This window comes from Zosterops lateralis (assembly GCF_965231275.1).
Source record: "Zosterops lateralis genome assembly, chromosome: 4".
Classification (NCBI taxonomy): Eukaryota; Metazoa; Chordata; class Aves; order Passeriformes; family Zosteropidae; genus Zosterops; species Zosterops lateralis.
This window is the reverse complement of record NC_139765.1, coordinates 25,646,833-25,672,247: the sequence shown is the minus strand read 5'-3', so window position 1 is coordinate 25,672,247 and position 25,415 is coordinate 25,646,833. Positions and strand designations below refer to the sequence as shown.

The 25,415-nt window shown below is 38.9% G+C and overlaps 1 protein-coding gene across 1 annotated transcript in view; it reads right to left on the bottom strand.

Annotated features, from left to right (window-relative positions):
- The window catches only part of PLBD1 (phospholipase B domain containing 1), a 37,642-nt gene that overhangs the window by 6,569 nt on the left and 5,658 nt on the right, over positions 1-25,415 (bottom strand). The window contains exons 2-8 of the mRNA XM_083859737.1: positions 24,233-24,452; positions 18,108-18,191; positions 16,121-16,259; positions 9,595-9,759; positions 8,280-8,424; positions 1,445-1,645; positions 1,196-1,336 (exon numbers count right to left, since the gene is read on the bottom strand). Coding sequence (XP_083715863.1) covers positions 1,196-1,336; positions 1,445-1,645; positions 8,280-8,424; positions 9,595-9,759; positions 16,121-16,259; positions 18,108-18,191; positions 24,233-24,452 — 1,095 coding nt within the window. The remainder of the gene's footprint in view (positions 1-1,195; positions 1,337-1,444; positions 1,646-8,279; positions 8,425-9,594; positions 9,760-16,120; positions 16,260-18,107; positions 18,192-24,232; positions 24,453-25,415) is intronic.

The window sequence follows — 25,415 nt, the reverse complement described above, 5'->3', positions numbered from 1 at the left end:
AAGAGAGATATGGGACTTTTACAAATTATCAATAAGAAATATCTTATAAAACCATACTGACAACATGGCAATGCCTGGAATAAGCCAGAACTTTCCAAGAAGCTAGACACAAGGAAAAATTTCAAAGAGAAGCAACCCTAGCTGCTAACATAGACAAATTTCCCATCATTATGATGAGCAATTCACCAATTTATCCCCTCAGCATGTGATTAGGGAAAGGAGCACAAAGCACCAGACACTTAAGGCTCAGGCTTTTTGTTAATGACATGTCTAGTAAATACTTGAGAATTAAACCTGACAGTGAGTGTTCGGCTGTCACACTAGGACACAAAATAAAGATGCTTGACTCCAGTCAGAAGGCAGTAGAAATCAGAAGGCTTTATTTGTAATTTCATTCAGCCCTTTTATAACATGCTACCCTAAAAGGCATGTTATTGGTCCATAGGACTGACACCTCTCCCACTGGCTAAGTAACAGAAATAGCAACAATCCCTGTTGTTATGGGAAAGAAATATTGTTTACACAAGGTTGTTTTGGGAAAAAGAAAACTGTTGAAAAGTTTCCCCTGAGAAGAGCTAGCTCTTCTCAAGCTCAGAAAATATCAAGTCCTCAGCTTCACCAGGATTTTTGTTTGTTTTCCATTAAGTTGTTGCTAGTCTTGTTAGGGAATTTAAGGACCTTTTAAAGAGCAAATACTTACCAGAAAACAGATCCAGAAAAGTTCAGGAGATGAATTTAACATAGAACTTCTCTGGTATTCAAAATTTCATCTTCTTGCAGGGTGACCCACTCAACAATCATTTCAAGTAGCCCACAGCGTCATAGTTATTTAGTATTTTAGCTCCAAACAGATCTCACATTTCCCTCATTGGTCTCTATGACGGGGCAAAATAATACCAGAAAAAAGGCAAGGATGCAAGCAAGCAAAGAGACAGTCTATTTTTCCCTCCTCTGCATCTAGGAGACACAGATGCTCACTACATTTCTGCCATAGCATACCAGATAAATGAATAGATTGCAATTGACCCAGCTACAGAGGGATGCTCATGCAAAGCTGAGGATTGCTCACAAAAGGCTTCCTTACTTTAAACTCAGGACTAGTGTTCAACAAATCCTTCCCTAGTACAAAACACAACTCTCAGTTGCCATAAAGAGATGGTTTTCCTAAGCCAGCAACTACTATAGGAACTATTACCTTTCCGGAGAACATTTGTTTGATCAGAATATTCCACAAGGGTTGGGATCTGCTCAACAATGTACAATGCACCATCATCAAGGCTCCTCTGCAGCTTGACCTTCTTCAGGTCTAGAACCATGTACTGATTGTTGTAGGTTCCTGGGTATGAGAACAGAGAGTTACATGTCCTGCCAAGGGAAGGAAAGAAGTACAAGAGATAGAGGGAACACATCTTTTTTTCTAAGATGCATATGAAGATGTACTTACCAGAGTTGCACTTGGAGAAGGTATCTGCCCAAGTTTTGCCATCATTTGCCATCATGTTGGCAATGCGGACCCTCTGCCAAGCTAATAAGGATTCAGGCACCACTTGCTTAATAAGGGTTTCATTGAAAACACTGTTGGTAGTCTGCAACATTACCAAGCCGCTGCCTAGTATGTAAAAGTCATCCAGGGACACCAAAAAGCCTTAAACAGCAATAATACAAAGCTTGTTATCTTTGTGAACCTTTGATATACTCATAGAAAAAAACAGAGACAAGCCATAAGGATATTAATGAGTCAATGCATGTGTATATGAACTCAAACTGTACAAAGATTAAAGATGAGGTAGTAACTTCTGCAAGGGCTTTAGGCCCACCTGCCAATGCAGTTTGAAATGAGAAACTGTCATGCTTTCAAGACATCTAATTCTTTGTCTAAAGCATTTGATTTGTATGCCAAGCCTGAAATCTTCTCCATAAGTCAACCTATGTCTTTTGCTAAGGATTACATACTAACATATATTACATACTAACTATATATTACATACTAAACATCTATTAAATGTTTCTAACAAAGAAGAGAACTAAAAAAATATAAAAATTCAAGAATGAAAACCAAAGCAAAGTACAAACTCCACAAATACGTTTCTATCAGCCAGTAGCAGTTTTAGATTTTATTCTGTAAAGACAACAAATTAATTTAATTAATTTGAATTAATCCTCTAAATTAACCCCTTCTGCATTAAATTGGCCAGAAAAAATGTTCCTTCTAGTTTCATCTTTTCCTAAGTATTCTTAAAAGCATCTCCAAGACACAGGCATCTCTAATATCATAAAGGACATCCTGTATGAGGAGAAGCTCTACCTACTCCTCTTTCTGACATATTCTCACTGGGGTTTTTTATGCCTGCCAGCTCCGCGAAGTCAGTACAGTGATGGATCTGTGGGCAGGATTCCCTTGCAGGTTACGTGCCAACAGAGGTGCTAGGTCCAGCTGCAAACCCTTCACCAGGAGGTGGCATACAGAGCTGCAAAGGTCAGCTATGCATTTGATAGCATGGGGACTACTTGTACAGCAGAAATAAATTGGCTTTTAGATTACTCAGCAGAGCTCCTGGTGAGGAGGTCATACAGAACTTAAACTCTTGTTAAGAAATTTTTAACAGCATCAGTCTTCAAAGAGTACAAAATGCTAAAATGCTGCACTACACCATAATAATTGAGTTCCTCTATGAAATCTTCCACAACAAGTGTTATTAACACAATCTGCAAAGGTCACCAACCTGTGATGGCAAGAAAGACAACCCAGCTTTGCCTCCTATTCCAGAGCTTTTATCAAAAGGCAGACCACCTTCAAGCAAAAGTAATGTTTAAGGGTCCTAGTTCAGCAAAATTTCTTTAAAGTAACAAGTTCTCGAGTTCAGATCCAGGAAAATACACTCTGTGGTCATCTGTTCTCTAAAAAAAGTATCAGTATAGAATAGACTGAACACCCAGGAATCTGGTATTTTATTCATGGAGAGAGAGAGTCAATACATTATGTATGTTATCAGTAGAGATCTCTCTCAAATAAGTAAGGACAAGAGAAACATCCTAAACTTGGCTCTGCCAGTCTATTTTATACAAAGACATGGGATACTCTAGCAATAATCTGCTGCATAACAAGTCAAGTGGTGCTTGCCCACTTGAGACAATAACTGAAATTATTAAAACAATTGTTTTAACAATTGTTAAATTATGTGAATTGAGCATCAGTTCCTGTGGGTGACAATGCCAAGTGTCCTACTTCAAAACAAACCAAGTAGTTTATTTCTTCAATTTCAAGCAACAGCTGAGATAGAAAAGAAAAACCTGACTCAAAGCAAGTGCTAATACAAGGAATGATGCTGAATTAACTGAAGGTTGAACTCTGTAATTCAAATAAACTGCAAAGCTCAGCTAAGCTGAAAAGAAGGGGATTTCCTTCTGGGCCTTAGTATTTACCAAGTTTAATCCTGCAATGTTTTATAACACAACATGCCCTCTATGATACATCATTACTAGCCTAATGGCATATACCATTTTGATTTAAGACAGGCAACTCTGAAACAAAGGGAAACTAGAACACAAGCAAGAGGTTACCCATGGTAAAGACACCCAGAAAAATAAAACCTGAGTAGACAAGTCTAGAGATATCAGCAAATGTTTGATGTCCTCTTGAGCCATTCTAAGTGTGTATGAGAATATGTTGTAATTGAAGGTGTTATCTCACTGCACACTTCTGCATTTTTCCTGTAAAACCATCTCTGCAAACACACTTTCCATTTTTGTTAAGAACACTCAATCCATTTTTTTTTTTTTTAAATCATCCACTCCCTCCAATGAACCTGACAACCCTATAGAGAAACAAGCAAAAGTTCCTCTGATTGTATTTTCTGGATCTGAGCCATTTAGATTCAGTTTCCAAATGGTAGTAGAAAACGGAAGTTTTCAGAGTCTGCAGTTTCACTCACCAAGAAATTAATCAGCCAGGCAAAGCAAAGCATTTTTTGCAATCTGAGCCAAAGCATTCGCTAGAAAGTCAACATATCAAAGAGCACGTGGGTGACATCAGGTTCCTGGCTGCTATTGTTCTGAAAGAGATAGACTGTGGCTTTCTGAATCAGACATCAGCTTTTTTTGTGTTTTAAAAGGTCACTGTGCTCATTCAAGTGCAGAAGGGGTCAGCTTTACAGGCTGGAAGGTAAAGCTATGAGGTCTAGCCCACCTCTCACGGATGGGTGTAGCTCCTGGCTGAGATGCCCAATGCTCTGGTGTATAAACACACTTGAATATGAGAAAGTAAAGATATTCTCCAGATTAGCAGAGAATCAGCAGCTGCTTCTCATGTCAAGACTGTACACCCATCAGCTGCTTTCCGTCCACTTGCACATCTGTCCTAGGCACTAAGAAACAGCACATCCCACACTATAGCTCTGGTCTCATCTTCAAAGCTCACCAGACACTTTCCTTTGCTTTCCTCCAGGTTTTAAACAGATGCTGGAGGAAGCAGGGAAGTCTGAAATGGTCTGGCAATACCTCATGAGCAAGGTGTTCCTGAGAACAAAGGCTACTACCTTTTCCATAGTTTGTTCCTCTCAGCTCTTCCTCAAGCTGTGGGGAAGGATTATACTGCACTAATACCAAATTCCTTCAAAGCAAGGGATACGTACTACCCCTCCCTCCTGCCTTAGCATGTAGATATATATATATGACATGTATAGTCATCCATCAAGACAACTTGTCCCATCTTACTCCCATATCACCACCTAGCTCAACTAAGAAAGATCCCAATAATGGACCAGAGGAGGAAAGGCAGAAGAAAAATTCTTCAACTCTTCTTCAACTGTTCTGTTTAAACTGCTAAAATCAAATTAACATACTTTAAAAGACTGTGGGTCAGCACAGAGAAGGTAGCTCACTATCCAAACCAGAGTGCTTGGTCAAAATGGCACGTTCCTATTCTTAAATGGAGCTCAAAAGAGCTCCATCCAAATGGATAAAAATCCCAGAAGCTGTAACCTCCCTGCTATCCAAAGAAAATCACAAATTTTACCAGCTTGGCTCATTTCTTTGAATGCCTCAATGGGCAGTGTAAAGAATTGACTGGAGGTGAGGGGAAAGGCGCACAGAGGGAGAGGAGGTACAGGCTCCTGTCTGATGCACCACTAGATATGCGGGGCAAAACATAGAACCTTGTCTCTATGATCACTTTTTTATTACCTCAAATGAGCACAGCTTCATTCAGCATTTTTAAGGAACAGTAACATTCTCTGTACAATTTCTGTTCTCTGCTGTGCATTGATTCACCAGCCACAGGCAGTTACTCATGTCCAGAGCTTGAAGAAGGCAATGAAGCTCAAGCTTTCAGTTCAGAGACATTCCTCCTTTCCAAAGGTTCACAGAACTATCCTACGTGCAGCTCTGCAGATGAAGACTATGAACAGAGTTCAAGTGAAGATTAAGGTGAGTTAGTGTGGAAATGAGCAGCAAGTGAAGAAATCATTCTGCAAAACCAGATATTACAACTGCCATTAATTCTCACTTGATTGTGCCTCTGCAGGACTATTGCTGCTTTGAAGAGGAGAAAGCAGTAAATGCTATTAACAAGGGACATTTGAACTTGGTGGCAGAACACTGATAACTGCTGGGGAAGCTGGGATGGACACTGTAATCCCTGCCTGTCCTCCTATCTGCTCATTCACAACCTGCTCACTGTACCACCTTGCATTATGGTACAGGGCAAGGCCCTCCAGCTGTACCACAGTGTTCACCCGAACAAAAATCATGGTTAGTCAATAGCCACAGAACCTCTAAACTGAGTCACAGCAAATACTAATTTTTGCAACCTAGTAGTCTGTCTTTTGAAATTCAATAAATAATAATAATTAAAAAAATACAGATAATTTTACTCTGTGACCCCAGGAGAAATCATGGATTTGGTACATTCCTTCTCAGAAGACAAATGACCCCTTAACATTTTCTGACACAGCTTTTGGACAGCAGCATAGTTTTACTTTATATCAAATCTTACTGGATGACAACAATCTTTGAATAACTCAGTTAAGTGTTACTGAGGGCCTGGAAGGGCACTTGTCCTTTAATGCTTTCTGTTTCCTCCAGAATTTAATAGTGAATATGTCCATAGTATCATGTTACTTTTTAGGAGAGATTACTAGGTTGGCCCTTCTTACTGGTTCTTAGTGTCTATCAGGACAGAGACTAAAAGCAGAACTAAAAGCAGGAAGATATTACAACTGTCGAGTTGAACCATGGCCAGGAGCTGCAGATTTCAGAGTCAGATGCTCTGAAAACATCTCTCATCATAACACGGAGCAGAGGAATTTGGCAGTTGCCTCCTTCCTACGTGATGTTCCTGGAACATTTCTAGGCCAGTGCTTACTCATCCCATGGAAAACAGCAAGTCTGTGAACTACACCCACAACTAATGCAATTTGCTGCAGTCAATGGACCACGCTTGTGTAGTGCTTGTGATAGCACCCTGTAATCAGGCAGCCAGTGAGCACACTTTGCACACCACAGACCTTTCAAAGTTCACCGTAGCCATGGGAACTATGCTTTTCAACAGTTCTCACTCAGTTTTGTTGGTAGAAGTACACCTTCCCACATCACTGTGTCAGAGTCCACATGGCAATAGGAGGCTTTAAAATAAGCCATCTGTGCAGACCTCAACATTTTCAGGGAAGCACACTGGGATTTTGAATGAATTAACAGATCCCAACCATTTCTGCAAAGCAGTAGCTGATTTTTAGGTATCCTGCCACACACCATGCTTTACCAGTCTCATGAAAGCAGAATATTTGTATTTCCTTATAGAAAAGGGACAAATGAAAGACATCACCACAGACACCCACTAAAAATAAAATAAAAAATGCTCTGTGTGGCTGATCTTGATCCCCAGTTTTGAATCTGCAGCACAGTGTAGCATACAACAGTTGCTAAACAGAGCCACATCCTTGTCAAGGGTAGTGCTATCATCAGTGTTTCAGCTGAGAGATATGAGAGTCAGTGTAACCTTATAAACACTCACATGATGAACAGAGGTCAGAAACCTTTGCTTTCGACCAAATTACACAGGCTTGGCAAAATTCCTTGCAACAAGGGAGTGAAATTCCTTCAAGGCAATCACAGACAACCCAAGCTCTTGAAAGGCTGTACACTAAAAGACATTAAGACTACCTCTATTTCTTCCTCAAATTAAAAATCTCAGTTGTCAAAAAACACTGCATTTCTGAGGAGGGTCACTGAGAAGGGTCAGATCCCCACAGAAAAAAAGCTTGTTTTCAATGTGAAATGAAAGCAACTGTTTTTAAAAATATTATCCCAGTCATAGTCTCAGGAGCCCCTGCCATGAAAGACCCTTGCCCTTATAGTTAGGCACCATTACTCAAAAAAGCACATTTTGAAATCATCAACCAACAAAATTTCATGAGAATGAGATAGTCTCCTGTGGTACTTACTTCACTTAAAATGTTTTATGAAGATTCTTGACTATTTGGGTATTTTTGAACTTGAAATTTCACCTCTAAAAACTTACGCAATGTCAGCTCTAAGAGGGAGTTACACATTTGCTTTGGTTTTTCATGTTCCTATTTCTTGGTGCTATTCTGTAGCAAGAGTACATATTTTGCTACTCAAACATTACTCACTGGCAATTTCTAACCTTTGGTCTAATCTTCCCAAACGAGACTAAATATTTTGGCTGGCTATATTACTAACACACCAAAACATCATTAAAAAACACTCCCCTCTGCAACAGCTTATAGAGAAGCTGGAAGAGAAAGATGTGGAGGGAAAAAAAAAAATCACCAACAGCAAAACTACTGAAGGCTTCTGAACCCAACATCAAAGAAGCCGATACACTTTCAAACAATGAATGTTTGATACTCAGTAATAATCCATTACAGCAGGAGTCATGTCACAGTGGTAAACAGAAGTGCTCAAAATTGTTGTTACCAAACAGGTGAATGCTGTAGGCATGGTAAGGAGTTCAGTACTTGAGATGACTGCAGACTGCACAAGCAGAATTCAAAGCAACATGTTTGAGCCAGAGGTAAAATATTTAACCAGTACTATTCAGAGCATTGAAGGTGATTAATTAACAACTACAGATAAATATCATGTTCAAGACAGAAAATTCAGGCTGGCATTTTGTCCTCTTGGTGGCTAAAAGTTCTAAGGTAGATTGAACGCAGTGCTTGTTGAGTTACCATCCTTTTCACACCCAGGACAGCTACAAGACAGTAAGGTGGCTCATGCCAAATTGAGTATCTACATTGTTTTGGTTTTCTTGACTTTACCTGGATAACTGCTGAATGAGACACGGCTGGTGCTGGTGTATGGATCAACTATATTGAAGTTCCAATGCTTATATATTCTCAGTGTGGCTGCATAAGTAAACCAGCTGGAATGGGCAAAATATATATTCTCATATCCAGGCAGAACCTGGAAAACAGAATGAGAAAGATGAATAATCTCAGATGCCACAATATTCTGCATACTTTCTACTTGATAGAAACTGGGAGGATTACTTGTTTTAAGTAGTTTCATGAATTGCATCGTTGAAGAAAGACCAGATTCTTGTGCTTTTAGGTGTGTATTAAAGTGATTTCTGAAACATCTAGAAACAATTTTTGCCCATGTGTAGTTTTCAAAATAAAACACCTTGGGGTTATTTGGGATACCTGCATCACATGGTATGGTTTTTCCCTCAGTTTCATTTTGAATATTTCTATTCACACATTCAGATCAGATCTTCGCAAACATATCCAACATTCATTTAAAACATGCTGTTTCTGTGAGAATTCCTCTGGTTCACTTTGAAGTGAAATACAGAAGGAAATGCAAGTAAATTCAATTTGAAAAGGTAAATATATATATTGATAATACATCTCTTCAAAATATTTCCCTGGTTTTATGATTTGTTGTTAGTTCAGAAACCTCTTGCTGTAGGCAAATGCTTCTTTCTCAATTTAAGGTGAATATTGTTTCTCTGTGATATATTGAGTGTCTGGATGCTGATTAAATCTCCTTAATAATTTTAACTGAAAAATGTAATTGCCACTGTGATGCATCAATCACTTATCTTAAAAACATGAGGTTTTTTTCTGTCATCACTCCTACTGAAAAACAATTCAAAGGTATCACTAATAACAGAAGACATCAGCCAGTTGCACCAATTTATTCTTATGTTAGCACTGTCCTTTAGTTTAAATAATCCTTTTCCTTTTTTCCCTGCCTATTTGACCAATGTATTTGTAGTCATTCAAAATACGCCTTTTCAGCCTTCACTTTTCTAGGTGAAATGAGTTATTCTCATCCAGTTTCCTTTCCCTGGTAGTTCCTCATTCCCTAGTAATTCTAGCAGCTTTTCATCATCCATCAACTGTGGTTTTTTTAGTCTCCCTCCCCTCCCCCCCCCCCCCGCCCCCGAACACAAGTGAGAAAAACTGGGCTCAAAATCCTATGGAGGCACAAATGACAACTGCATAAATGCATCTTGATCACCGACAGAAGTCTCTTTATGCACGTGCAAAACAGGGCAGACTCCAGAAATGCAGACTCGTGACACTGCAAATCAACACAGTCACTGGAGATTGAAGTTCTGGTGCTCACCTTGATCAGTGCAGAGCAGTGTCCCATGTCCCACTGGTATCTCCCATGGCCTCCTGGATCTACGTTACACTGTCCACCCCGTGCAGAATAATCAAATAATGCAGGAATAAGGTCCAATAGGTCTCCAACTGCATTCAGAAACTGGATATCGAAGTTGCTCAATGGCTAAATAAAGGAGAAGACAACAAAAAACACTTTGAGACGGAAACATCAAGACAGCTTCGGTGGTTAGAACTTTTCTTTTGCTCCTGAAGGAAGCTCTTCTATGGTCTATGAAATGCCTACTGACAAGGCCCAGATGCTCACACTCAGTGTGGCACCAGACACTGAGGAAACTATCATGATCTGGCCCTTGTAATGGCATTATCAGTGCTACAATTTCTGAGGCACAAAGGAAGATGTAACTGTAACTCAAGAAACCTTGGTGTGTGTTTGCAAGCAGCATACCAATCCGTCTGTTGTTACAGATATACTACGGTAAAATTTAATTTTTTTGTTTATCTAGATATCTTTGAAGAGTCTTACACTAATGCTCTTGGGAGCTCTTGCGTTTTTATAAACTATGCAATTTAGGAAATCCTCAGGACTGAGAAGGAGAAACAAATGAGGGAAACAGTGTTAACAATACCAATCAAACTAGCTGAAAAAGGAAAGGTATTCTGCTATGTGCTTTAGAAAACTTCTTATGGTTGGAGCTAGCCAGGGTTAATTACACACAGCTGGTTGTGCAATACGCTCATTAGAACCTCCTCTTACTTTGCCTCTTCGAAAGTAAGAGCTTAATAGCGATTTAACCTCAACCTTCAAATACCATTTTCTAAATCTGTTCTGTTCTTGCTTTCACCATGCCTTTTGTTAAGGCAAGGCTTAAGGAAAAGAAGTCAGAACACACAGCACTGTAGGGCTGTGAATAGTAACTTTATCATACCACATAATCATATAGCAAAGAAACACATTACTTGCAATATAAATCACTGTTACTAAACCATACAGCTGACCTCTCTACAATCCCCAGGAAAGGGGGACAAGGAAAAATTAAACAGTGTCAAATCCATTTACTTTCTATTCAGAAGGCTGAATTCTGTGTTATCTATCTGTTGCTTTGGCAGAAAAAATAACCAACAGGAAAACCAGAAATAATGCAAACTCCAGTTCATGTATCCCATGGGAAGGAATTAAACCTTCCCACAATGCTTGCATGGAAGAGAAATAAGCCATTCTGACAACTAAAACCATTCATGGCAGAAGGCCCCAACAGCAGCTATAGTTTGAGGAAGAAATCCAAAACAAGTTTTCATGTATGTTACATTGCTTTAGATCATCATGTTTTTGCTGTAAGGATCCAAACAGGGAGCAACATCAAGAGCCATGTCTTTAGATAGTTTTAAGCAACTTAGAGGTATGAATCAGTTACAAACCAGTCACAACTTCTATTTCATTGAAATCCATTTAGAGAGACTTGGCACTGTTTCAGCACCATTTTCCCCCATGCAGCTGCACTGAAAACCCACCACACAATAAGAAAAAGCAATTTTCCAGTGTCTGATTCACACAGGCATCACTGTGCAGTACCACCAGGAAGGGAGCAAAGTGGCTTGCATGAGATTGCTCAGCCAGCCCCAAGACATTTTAATTGTACTTGACATCCAATTGCTACCACTTCATATTCTCCTTCATAAAACCTGCTTTCACTGTGATATCTACAGGTAGTTACATTGATACTGCTACAGCATCAGTCAGAATTGCCTGTGTATTTTTTAAAAGTTTCACATTTCTGTGCTTTCTTACCATCACTCCAAATCAAAACCTCTGTAAATATTGGGAAGCCCATTCAAATTAGAACTAAAGTGCCAAGCAATGAAGCTTTTAGAACAGTAGGCACAGAAAGGTGCCCAGAGAGCAGGAGGAGAGACCCATCAAAGCACAGGTTATGCAAATTCCTAAGGCACTGGGTGAGATTAGGCTGCCAGCTGCCAAAGCCAGCCAAAATATCAGAGATGCAAAAGAGGGTCTAGATTGTTAAGCATTCCCTAGGGTTCTGTTTTCATTCTCCTTTTAAGGGTCAAGCAAATTTTGTTCCAGTTTATTTCCAAAAATTCATTACTCTCCTTGAATAAACCTGGTTTTGTGTTTAAGACTGTCAGATGTGACATCACATAAGCACTGTTCTCCTCTGGGTCTCAGTAAAACAATGCATTAAAACAGAAGACATAGGAATCTGCACTGCAGGCCCAATTTTGAGAATTTTAGGAATGGTCTGAAGCATCTGCCACAACAAGGCTAAAAGCCCCAGTTTTGGAAAAACTACAGCTGATTTCCAGGATATATGGAGAAATCCTCTCTATGAGGAGTTAATCTTGCTACCGCCCACTAGCAAGAATTAAATAAAAAAACTGCATTATAACAAGTGCGCAATATAGGGTGTATTACAATTTTTTGTAACCACCTTCTCCCATCTCACAGAGCGATGTCAGAAAAACTCCTTATACACGTCATTTAGAAGAAGAAGAATGAATGAACTAAACCGACAAGTGGAGAGGTGGTAAAGCCATATCAGAAGTCCTTTTCTAGAAAAAGTGGCTCCTCTAGGGTGCTGTCCTGAACAGCAAAACAAAGAATCAATTTGAGTTTGAGTTACATCCAAGGAAGGGAGAAATAAACTTACAAATGGCAGCAGAAAGGAGAGAACCAGCCCTAAAGCCTCGTTTACGTGGGACATTAAAATAGGCAAGTTATTCTATAACAGTTATTTTCCAGTAACTTCTCCATACCTGAGCACTGTGAGTACAAAATAAGGAAGTACAAATAGAGAGCTACAGTCATTTCAGTATTTAAAATTCTGACACCTCCTTATTCAAGAGTAATATCCTTGTGTAGACAAGCCCAAGATTAATCACAGGGTTGGTAGAGCATTAGACAGATGAAAAGGCTTTATGTTATTTGAGTGCCCCTCCCTCAGAAATTGTCTTGACAAAAGGGTTGGGTTTGTTTACTGAACATAAAATGTTGCTAAACCAGATGGAATAATGTCACAATTTAACATAAAGATGTATTCAAATTTTAACATCACTCTTAATGATACCTGTAAATATCAAATTCAAAATACAGAAGTCTACAATCTACATTGCCTTCATGCAGGTCTTAATGGAAGCACCTACCCAAAATAGTCCTCAGGAGGACAGACTGCATGCAATAAAAACCCAAAGTTTAGAACAATACGATACAAAGCATTTCCTTCATAAAGAATAAAAAAATATATACTAGTGCTACGGTCAAACAATTCAAAGCCCAAATTTTCTTTCTGCAGTAAGGCTCAGTTACCTGTGACAGACACAAAGGTTCTACAATATTCAAGTAAAGCAGATCTGAATTTTAGGGGAGAGCAGAAAAACAGAACATTTCAGAGTTACTTGTGTGCACATAACCCAACTATCACTTAAGACATATCTGGCTCTGGTTTCAAACTAGCACGTATAGTACCAGAAAACAGAATTTAAAAATTGAAAGCAGATTAGCTATGAAACAGCTTGTTTCCATTCTCTTGAAAAGGAAATAGTACTATACAACTTTGCCCAGTGTTCAGTGTTACAATTCACAGACTTTGTAAACACAGTTCCTCTTCTTCATTTCCTTTCTCTCTTTTAGCCTATTGGTGTCAACCAAACAACTTCCCAATGTTCACGAGAGCATCCTGTCTACGTATGATCATTCATGGTGCAGGGAAACATAAGAACCTTGACACCCATCTTGTCTTCCCCTTCTTTCTCATGTCTCTGGTATTTTGGGAGTTAAGGGGAAGAGCTTCCTAGCCTTTCTTCTACAGCATTTAATCTTATTTTAGGCTTAAGACAGTGGGAACAATTGTCCTCTACATACAAAGAATAATACGTGGATTTTAGAAGTAAACATAGCTTTCCCAAAAGCAAGTAGAACATCAGGCAACAAAATAGACTGTCACATTTGGCTTGGTTTTCTTTGGGGTTTAGGGGATTTCTTTTGTTTTGTTTGAGTGTGGGTAAAAAAAGGAAAAGAAAAATGCCACAATTCAAACTAGAGGTATTTTTAATATTTCTGATGTTCATTACCACCATGAATCCAAACTGCTGAACTACTAGAGATCAAAAGATAAACTTGTTCCTGATGATGATAATCCAAACACAATAAACACATGGAAAGGGTTCTTTTCTTAATGAAAAAAACCTCAGTATATTATACTAAAGCAAAGAGGTAAAAAGAGACTTTCAAAGCACTAAGGAAAATGTGCAAAAGGAATGAGTTTTGCTTTTAAAAACATGCAGCATTTGTTACAGAGATTTTCAGTATGAAATTTCTTTGATTGTTTTATTTTGAGAAATGAGTAACAGAAAAGTACTTGTTACTGGAGTTGTTGTCCAAACAAAATCAAAACAATTGGGTTAACTGAAGCAAAGTACAATACTTAAAAATAAGAAAAAAAATCACCTACTAGGTGAATTTATTTGCACTTTGGATGGCAGATTCTTTAATCACAAGGAATAAGGAAGATACTGATGGTGTTTTTATTTGTTATGTTGGTTTGCGAGTTTAGTTGGGGCTTTTAAGTGCCAACACTTTACAGAAGCTGAGTTGATTCTCAGATAAATGGATGTGCCAAAGCCAGAATACTAGCCAGGAGCTTTGCATCCACACCTGTTTTTATTGCCCATGTAAGCTTGGAGCAACAGCCTTCAAGCTGATTCCTGAAGGAGATCCTAACAGCAGTAAATATGTACATACAGTGGTATCCTAATCTCTCAAAAGTACTTGAAAAGTATCATGGTGTCCAACAAAATGAACTTCCTGTACTTTTACAGAATTGTCAGGTGTCATTTTGATGCCAAGGAAAACCAAGGACCTAGCTGCAAGAGCAGCTGTCCAAAACATACTCCGAGACAAGGACCGATGTTAACTTACTGGCTGTGGCAAAGAGAGAAAACAGCTGCACATTTCAAGTAAGAAATACACACACAGTAAACATTTTTGCTCTGTATATAAGTATATGCACCTCAACATAGATGATAATGTCCAAAGCTAAAATTGTGATTGGCATGGAAAAGAGTCAAAATAAATCCCACCAACTGCTGCAAGCATATTTGGGAAAAGAAAAAAATAGATATTTCCTGCATATAATTCAAGAATGGAGAACACAAATATTTCAGCCTGGACCATATATCTGAACTTTCACTAAATGCATCATTTTTATATGGACATGCTGGTGAGATCTCTAAAAAGAGGATAAAATTTATTCAAACACTTCAGAGATCATTGCTTTTTAGTATCAAATGGATAGTTAAATAAGAAAGCATCAGAGAACACACTTTGCAGGTAGGACACACCTATGACAAAGAAGTAACTCAGACACAAACCAGCACTTTTCACTTCCCCTCACACGAATCTAAAAGATTCTGAAGTAGCAAAAAAGCCCCAAACCTGATGAGCTTGACAGGGCTCCTCAGATACAGGAGTTACAAAAGGATATTAATGTGTTCTTTTCCTAGAAAGTCAATGTTTCTAGTGTTTTCCCCTGCAAACTCAGGTCCCTCAGGATGGATTAGTAAATGCTATTTTTTTTCCCCAGTTTGAGCTGGCTCCCCATTCATGAAAGCCCCAGAGTGACTTCTCTGCAAGAAAGATATACATTTCACTAAAATGCAATTGTTTATATTTCAGGACTCCCAACTTCTCAAAATTCTTCGTATGATTACCCTCGGTAAGAAGGTCAACTACAATTACTCAAGTCCTTCCTCTCACACTGAAAAACCTATCAGATCTTAGACCTTAGGACAGCATTATAATTGTCACATTTCTACTGGAGTTAAAGGAGTTCTGGTACTACATACAAACTGATGATCTGGAATACAACTCTAATTGAATTTTTTTAAAAAAATAAATTATGGAAAAAACACATACAAAAAAACTTAAACCAACACCCAACAAAACCCCAAAATCTATCCCATTTGACCTGCCACAACATAGACCACATCTTCTGTAACCATGGTTTTTTTTTAGACTTAGAAGACAGAAAAGGAGAAGTCATTTAGTAAAGTAAAACATACTCTAAAGACAGAAAGGCTTTTACGATTTGAAATCTAATGCTTGGAAATAAGAATGAAAGCTTTAATTCATGCTGTTGCAGGTACTCTTTATATCTAAAGGGTCATTTGCTTAATAACAATTGTAAAGTGACAGCAACAAGCACTTTAGTGAAGTGCCTGTCCTTCCAACATTCACATGGATACAAACGCCACCCCCAACCTAATCATCACACAGTGCCCAGGGTTCCAAGCCCCTGGAGAAGAATCTGTGGTTACATGGCCCAAGTGCTCAGTCACATTATCTACACTGAACAGCCACAGCCAAAGATTTTGCAGAATGGTATGCAGAATGAGTACTTGCCAGTAAGTATCCTACTTTCGTTTTTTGTTTTTAAAATGAGGATCCCCTTCTCCCATGTTTGTTCACTGACATCCCAGCCCCAGCTACTGAAAAAGAGGTGCAGTAGTCTTACTGTTTGTTTGTGTAGTTTAGCCCACTCGAGGGCTCCCATGTACAGACCATCCAACTGTGCAATAATATAGCCAGCATGCCTCCAAAATGGGTCATCCTTATTATTTCTGATTTGTTGTCTTGTCCATTGGTCTTGTTTCCTGCAGAGGAACAAACAGGTTGGGGTTTTCTTGGGGTTTTTAGAGTATAATTGATAATGCAGGGAAGGAACAAATACATTATGACCCAGATGATCCAATCTTACTAAAGATTTCAGGTAAATCATGCTCTGGAAATCCTGCAGATATAAACATTACATCCCCCAAGTGCAAATGTTCAAACTTAAGCAAAATACCCTACAGTCATGTGCTCTATCAGATTATAGTGTCAAAGAGGAGTTAGACTCCATGTTTGTGGGGGACTTTGCTTTAGCAGATCCAGTCAGTAACGGGAAACAAGGATTTGACAGGTCTGACAAACCATTCCCTTTTGAATGTCTTTTTAAGAATAAAAATAGACTGACATTTGAAGAGCCTCTTCCTCTCCCCAGGTTCAAATACAATGAAGGCTTTCTGCTAGGTGCTCAAATGTTGCCTGAGAACCATGTCTATGCTCCTCTGAGTAACATGTGGGGGCCAAACAACTGTATCCTGTCCAGTCAAGAGCCAAATCACTGAGGTTTAGAGCATGAAGCAACATGAGGTGAGCACATGCTAGGGCAGGAGCCACCAACATTGTAAGGATCTCTCAGAATTCTCTCTTTTGCTGTGCACAGAGGGCCACAGGAAAGTGACAGGAAACAAGGATCGGATGCTGGCCTCTTCCATCCTCCTGTATCTATCCATCCAGCATCAGGTAAAGTAGCAAAATAGAGAGGATAAACCTGTAAAGGAAGCAAACTCTTCCAACAGTATATAGGTGAGAAAACCAACCAGAGTTAGCTTTCTAGAAACAACAAGATGCAAGAAGTATGTCCAGTGAAATAAGGATATGGTCAGAGGACAGGCTAAGGACTTCCAAGCAACACAGCAACCCATATTGGAAAACTGCTATAAAGTAGTGATGCAGGAGTTGAGGACAGAGGCAATAGAAAAGCAATACAAGGCCACCTAATATTGTTCCCCCTTCATCCAACAATGCATCTTGGGGAATACAACTGCTATGCTGCGTCATTCTAGGAGAAAACACACACACGCTGATATCCCATTTTTCTCACAAGGAGGAGCCCAGCAATACTGAAAAATGATAGCAAGGGAGCACTAAAATTATTTGTTCTATTTTTTGGATAAGCTAAATCAAATTGACTTTATATATGCACACCAATAACAGTCAGATATTCAACCCCTTATGGAAAGGGCAAGACAAGGCAAAGATGGCAAAAAAATAGTCCCCAAAAGTGACCATTTCATACAAGTATTTGGAATGGAAAAACCCACAAGTCTAAGGAGATTAAAATAATTGATAATCACAGCTGAGTTTCCCAGCATCCGGCCTGTTTCTTCTACTTGTAATTTCCCCACCAGTGTAGCTGCATTATTCAAGCAGAATTACTTTTGATTTTTGCAGCTAAAGAGAAAAGTAAATCAGGACTTCTCTGATTAGAATAGAATTTACATTAGTGGTAGAATAAAACACTAACCTAACAGAAGGATACACAACGCCAAAAAGATCAAGGTGCCAGGAGACCACTGTTCAATGTGATATTGAAAATATCAGCTTTTCAAATAAGGAATTTTACTAAAATGACCTTCAGAATTCATTGACATTTTCCCCATCCTTTGGCAGCAATGGTTTTAAACATTTCTTTGAAAGAATCAGAATTAGGGAAGGGTATATACACTTCTTCATGTATATTCAGAATTGCTTTTAATAATTACGGCATTCAAACAGAGGGAAAGGAAGCATACATTTTCCTCAGCCCATAAGGAAGAGAATAAAAAAGGTTGAAAATTCTGTCATCCTCCAACCCCAAGTCTTGGCTGATTTATTTTTAGGAAATAAATACATACGCCATAAAATTCTGAACTCCACTTCGAATGGTGGGAGTCTTAATTAGTTGTGGATACATATTTGCAGCATGGTCATACATTTGCCTGAAAGAAGAAGAGTAACAGGAATTATTCCTTTGCATCTTCTGTTTACCCATCAGTTAATCAACATGCCTTGACAGACAAGCAACACAGCCCACGAAGTTTTTCCTACTCACAGAAAACACTCCAGTGCATGAAAAATAGCAAAAGTAACACAAAAGGATTGTTAAAATGTGACTTAAATCACTTTGTTAATGTCTGCTCAAACTGTTGCACAGTGGAAAGAAGTTAAGCAAGAATGAGACTGAACTACGTCATAACAAAACTGCACATTCAGGGAATATTTGTAGGCCAGAAGCATCTTGAAAGAATTAGCACATTCATTTAAGCACAACAAAAATATTTTTCTGGAGAGCTATTCTATTTGAAATTAAAAAAAAAACAAAACACAGAGGCAAAGGTAATATAATTTGCTGATTCAGTTAATTTCACTCTTCAGAGAGAGAATTTCAACATGATATCTAGCAGGTCTTACTTGCCAGTAACCACGTTCCTTTCTGCTTAAGCTAAGTATCTCCATTTTTAAGTGTGTATAAGATGATCCTACATGTTACCACAAACTCCCACTCATGGCAGCCCTAAATAGATTCAGCTTTATGGAGACCAAAATTCTTGTCATTTTTTCTGTTGTTAAATTCAGTTAGAGTTTTTATCTGCATCAAATATTTAAAAACAAAAGTTGAACGGGCTTTGTTGCTTGGTTGGTTAGAGCTTTTTTGTTTGTTTCCTTGAAGTGAAGTCCTTCAAGATGAAATCAGCCGTCAAAGAAATGCTCAAGAGCCCAGAACTAAAGTCACCCCTCCATTTCAGCTGAAAAATAATTGTCTGTTCCAAGCCAAAATAAAACTTCAACATTTCTATTAATGCGAGTCAAACTTAACCAACACTTTTTCCAATCACTGATAAAATTAAAAAAGGAGAGACACATCAGGAGACAATTATTTCGCTGAAGTCTGGAGTTGATAGAAGATAGAATTACATCAGTCAACAGTACATTTATCTCCTACCAAGTGCTGAGAGAAAGAAAACAGTACTGAGAAACAGATACCAGCCTCAAGGAAAGGAAAGCACATGCCAGTATAGCAGAATTCCAGTAGTAAAACTTATGAGGGCAGCTTTCTCTGAGAGGGATGCAGACAAGGGATCTTCCCAATTTCCCTCTGGGTATAAGTAGAGAATACAGACAGAGATGATTGAACAGTTTGCTGATGACTACAGACTATCTCCCCTCTTTCTGTCCCTTGCCCTATTCCCAGACAATTGCATAAACTTGATAGCATGATCCTGCTGCTTCTTATCTCAGCTCTGGCACCGTTCTGACAATCAAATCTAATTCTCACACATTCAGGCAGAACATTAATCCAGCAAAATTGTGATTTGTTTTTATGTGTAGTTTGAATTAGGTTGTGGAAGGGATATGCTGGGACAAGAGGAAAGCATTCAACAGCTTTGCACCATTACACTTTTCACAAAACTGCAGCTCCAGCAACAATTTTAGTTCTAGAGTTTCTTGTCTCTCATGTAACACATGACTACATAAAATATCATAACCTACTTCCAGAAGACAGCAAGAAAATTGGAGAAACAGATCAATATTCTCCACCCCTGCATATTCACAGGGAATTTAGCAAATAAAAAAATCTCAAGTAATTTTAGGAAGGGAACTAGAGCATAACATACTCCATATTAGAAATCAGAGGTCTCATGTCACTAAAGAGGAGCAAATAGCACAAGTTGGTTCATCTGGCAGATGATCATTTAGAGATTAGAGCCAGATGAGGAAGATAAAATCCAGCTAGGACACTGGCCTAACCACTGCCCTGGGCCAAGACAAATGATCAGGTTTCCAGACTCAACCATTAGCTCTACTCTATTTTACACTCAAAGGTTATGCAACACAAGGCAGATTTGACAGCAGTACTATTTTTAAGCTGTCATGACTGATGTAGATACTGGGTTAGGTCAGAACCATGTGACTGAAAACACCTTCTTTAATGGCTTTCACTCTCATTTGCTAATAGAGGACAGACAATTCCTGGAATTGATTTTTTTTTTTAACCTTTAACCAAGGTTATCAAGAATTTTTACTGTACTTCAATGTGGGTTCAGGAACCAACATTTCCTTCCTATCAATGCATCACATCAGAGCTCTTCCTAGTAGGACTTCTAGGATTTCTGCAAAGAGCCACCCTGGCTCTGCTTCATGGAGTCTTTACCATAGTCCTGCAAGACAGCAGGAGACCTTGGAGTTGTTCAGATTACAGGTAGCCATGTACTAAAAAGCCCTTTATTACCAAGCACACCCAATGTTTTCACACTGGAAGGTTCTACCTGAACCACCTGAGGTTCTTGTACAAGTAAGTCACATAAGGGGCTTCACTCCAGCAGCTAAGTGGCTGACAATGGAAATAAAGCCTCCCCCAAGGCTAAACATGTACCTACACTCTCCCTTGTTCCTACCAGGAAGTAAAAGAGAAGCTCGAGCTGTGGGCACCAGCGTAGGGAAAAGTAGGAGGACTGTTTAGAGACATCTTCTCTAAGGAAAGTTGTGATGGTGTTAGAGTTTCCCTAAGTCAGGCATATTGGGCCAGGCAGTCTGATGGGAATAGAGTTACCGATTGAGAAAGGTTGTTCCCCAGTTTTACTTCAGAAGACTTGTTTAACTGTCCCATAGATAGAACACTTGCCTGCATGTTAATCGAAATTCTCTAAATTTCTAGGCAAGATGAAGAAGAAATGGAGTTCTGAATGCAATCTTAACATCTGCAGACTTATGAAATTCTCACTTCTCCTGCAATTTAGGAAATTGCAAATGCAGTGTAAATAAAAGGATTCGTTAGTTGCAGTTTGCCAAATAAAAACCCACCGAGGTCATGTAGCTAAAACCTGAAGTAATAGGTCCTCTGTGTTATCAAGGGTCAAGTACATTACTATTTCATCTCTACTCCTTACCTAAAATATTATCAAAACATATTCATAGCTTCTGGAAAAACCCTCTTTTATCCAAAATAGCTTTACACAACCTTACAGAAAAAATTTGTTTGTAAGCTCCAGTGACAAATACGCTTGCACTGCAGTTACACATGGATAATGGAGCAAAGAAATAGCCAAAAAAACTGAACTCAGACAGTATCTATAATATTTGATATTCATTTTATTGACAACAAGTATTTTTAGGTTTTGCACTTGTCAGGGGATTTCTTGGTGGATTTTCTCCCCAGAAAAGACAGGCTTTGGCTACTTTTGGTTTTGCATCCTAACCCACTCTTGCACTTAATCTCCTTTCAAGCAGCTGAATTTCCCATTTAGCTTAAAAGCCTAAGTCTCTTTCCCATATTGCTTAAAAGCCTAAGTCTCAAGCCATACTTTTCCACAATACTCTCAGCTTCACTTCTGTTCATTACTAGTTCTGTTATATCCACTTCTTTACAAAGGGCCACTCAGTGCTGAAGCTGTTAGTCCTATAGTAACAGCAACCAGAGCTCAGAACCAACCTAAGGAAGCACATGACCTGCAAAAGGCAAAAGCCTTGGGCAGAATAAGTTGGATAACTTTACTTCTATAAATCTTCAATTAACACACATGGCAAAACAAAACAAAACAAAAAAAAAAAAAAGGGAGAAAACCTCCTTTCTCTAAAACTTAGCCTAGAATAAGACAGCAGATAAATCCCTGCAGACACTGTTACACATTCAAACCACATTAAAAGGAACAGGTGTATACTTAAGTTTGTTTCAAACCCAGAAGACACACAAATCTATTGTGAAGGCAGAAGAGGAATAGCATATGAATGTGTAGGTGTTTCCTACTACAGCACTACTTGCCATTTAATTAAGCTTAGCATGGACTGGGCTACCTCTAGTATGATAAAACTAAAGCTTAATCACCTATTTACACACTCAAGTAAAGTCTTAGGAAAAAAAACCTGTTGAACAATACCCAACTTTAACAATATTCTAAACGTAATGCTAGCATTCCCCAGATTCAGGAATAAACTGAGCAAATAGTGCAAGGCAGTAACTTCTCACACCAAATAATCTAACAACAGATCTCTCATGAACTTAATTTCCTTTCCTGTCTGGAGTACAGGTTGTATACTATGAACTTTAGGACTCTTTCACTCTCTCAGAAGTGTGAAAAGTGACAAGTATTACTTTATTGAATTTCCTTTATATACTTCCAGACACCTAGGTGCCTCACCAGCAAAACCTACTAGAAAATCACATTATCATATGCTCAGAAAACTATCCATAAATATTAGCCGATCTTAAAATATCTTACTAACTAAATGAATATAATCTTGTCCTGGAACTGTATCTGACAAATGTCCAGCAGACAACTTTCCCTTGCTGGCCTGTGCAACACAGTCTGTGGGTATTTATTTCAGCATTCTGAAAGCAAAGTTGGTGAAGCCAAAAAGTCAAGTCACAGCAGCCATTGCAAACTTCTCCTAGCTACATCCTGTAGCAGCATGGAGATGGATAGTTGTTGCCACTACCTCTCCCAGAAAAGCGTCTCTTCTTTAGAAGCCACTCGGGTGGTCACATAGGCAGTCACTCAAGTCTACACTCACACACCACAGGTAAGTCAGTGAAGAAAGATGGAAAGGGTCTCCTATATAAAGTTCCAGCAAAGTTTATTTTGCAGACTCACACTGAAGGGTTCCAGAGACAGAAAGACCCAGATCAAAAGAATGCCTAGTGTTAAGTATGGAGTCAGAGGCCAGTGGTCTGCAGGCACAGGGGCGGGTATGAGGGCAGGGCAAGGGGCAATGACCTACAGAACAAGAAGACAGACCATCAGTGATACCACAACCAATGAGGAAACGAGAAAGGAGAAACCTCTCAAACCAGGGATATACATGAACAATAGAGGTGGGCAAGACCAACAGGCCTTGGAAAAGTAAAACTTAGGTAGATTAACAAGGACACCATGGGGGAAACCTTTCTCCTCACCCTAAGCGATGTGGTATTTTTGAAGACTACGGTAGATTCTTCCAGGGCATTGCCCTGGAAGTTCCCCTTATAGGCTCAAGGGCCTCCACAATGTCCCAGCATAAGAATGTTGGAAGTTTTCTTTTTGTATGACTATGTCGATAGAACAAAAGATGGAGCTTGTTCAACAATAAGCCATATGTCATGTTCTTAGCTGTATCACCAGCTATAGAGAATCATGGAATCTCTTAGATTGGAAAAGACCCTTAAGATCATCCAGTCCAACCTAGTAACACCATTCGCTATCAGTAAGTATTTTATAGTGTCATTCTGTCTTCCAACTTAGCCGCAGAAAGAACAAAGTTTGGTTAGGTTTTCTTTGGTTGGCTATCATTTGGGGTTATGAATTTTTCTGTTTGTTTTATTATAGGAAAAAAATCCTGCACTGGATTTACAAAAAGTACAAAATTCTGTCACTTTTCATAGATGTGCACTATGGGAAAGGCTCAGTCGCTCAGGGCTTTCAGGAAAACACTAACCCTTCTAGACACACTCCAGTCTGCCTTCAGGCCTATAGTGTATATTTTATTTTTTTTCTTTTTCAAGTTGGCCAAGACAACTTCCCATGCTGAAGTCTCAGTATCTGCTCCCCAGCAGTTTCCTGACAGTATTTGCTGAAAAACATCCTTAAGGAAGCCCTGCAGACCTTGCTAGCAACATTTGACCCTGCCTGATCTGCTCTCAATCGTCTGATCAGTCACCTAACTACAGGCTGGGGAAATAACCACAATTTTTGCTACTCTTTATGCACTTCCTTATACTTAGATTATTTTGTGATTACATGACTTAACCAGTAATACAGATACAGTACCCATCTATCTCACCAAGGTGCTGGAAGATCCTGCAGGATGAGAAGGTGAGGGTGCATCCTGCTCCCACAAGGAAGAAGTTATACTTTGTACCCGATACTAATTAAAAGAACAGCACACAACTGCAAAATGTATCATTAGTTTAAATGGAAAGGGACTTAGGGCAATGAAAGCAAATAAAAAACCTCACAAGTACAGAAATCCACTGGAAGTGTCATAAGTTGCTTCCTGAGGTACTTACGGAGCCGTGAGATAGCCTTCCAAAAAGCCAGCAGCATACATAATATCTTCATTGCTTAATGTCTGAGTGCCATAGCCTGCTTTGATCTCGAGGACTCCCCAGCCTGTTGTCTGTAGACTGTTGTTGTAGAAGCCATAAGCATCTCCGCTCCTGTCCAGTGTATTCCTGACCTGAAGTATTTTTTCAGCTTTATTCCAGTACACAGTTGCATAGCGGAGTTCTGTGGTGGAGGAGAAAGGAGATAAGGGAAACAAACATAAGTAGATGTTTCCTACAAAATACTGAAATGTCAAGACAATATTTTGGCAATTTAAAAAAGTTAATTTTATAGCTTTCCATCAGGCTTAGTTCTACTACAGAGATCAACACTAATGCTAATGTACTGAAAAAGGGCATGAGGACTAACTGCGGTTTTACAGAAGCTCACAGCTAAACATTCTCATGTTATTCTTCTGGAAGTTATCAACAACTCTTTCAGTGTACAGCTTCAATATTGTTGACATAAAACTGAGAAGTATTTCCTTATCGGACCCAGAAGACAATCTAAACAAATCTTACTGAAAGCAACTTTAGAAGAGAGCAACTTAGCAACTGCAAAGGATTATAAGCTACTGATGACTTAATTTTCCATCTTAAGATTCAAGAATTTACAAAAGCTTTCTACACTGACCATCTGGGGAATCAATCCCTGAGGTGGCATAACAGAAGCACCAGGACTCAGTGGATCACAAGCTTAAAGACAAAAGCACAGCAATCTTTTACAAGGTACACAATGTCTGTCATCCATCTGAAACAGAATTGATCTCAAGCATGATACGAACAGGAAAGAAGGGCACTAGACTTCCCAGAGTTCCATTTGGACTGCTGTTTTAAGAAACATTCTTGATTACTTGTGTTTTAATCCTGCAAAGCTGAAGAACCGCTTTCTGAAAAAAAAAACAAACCAAACCACCCAACAGACAACAACAAAATCAAGAAACTCCCACGACCTACAATTCTAATTGAATCCTCCCTAAGATGGGCTGTGATTACATTAGCTCTCTATGCATGACTGATCAAATCACTACTACATCACTGAGAGAAGAGTTAAAAAATCGTATGTCAGAGGTCCCAGAATTATTTGAAAAGTTCTAAGGGATAAATTCATAAACAGCCCTTCTGAAAGGCTGCACAGCTCTCTGGC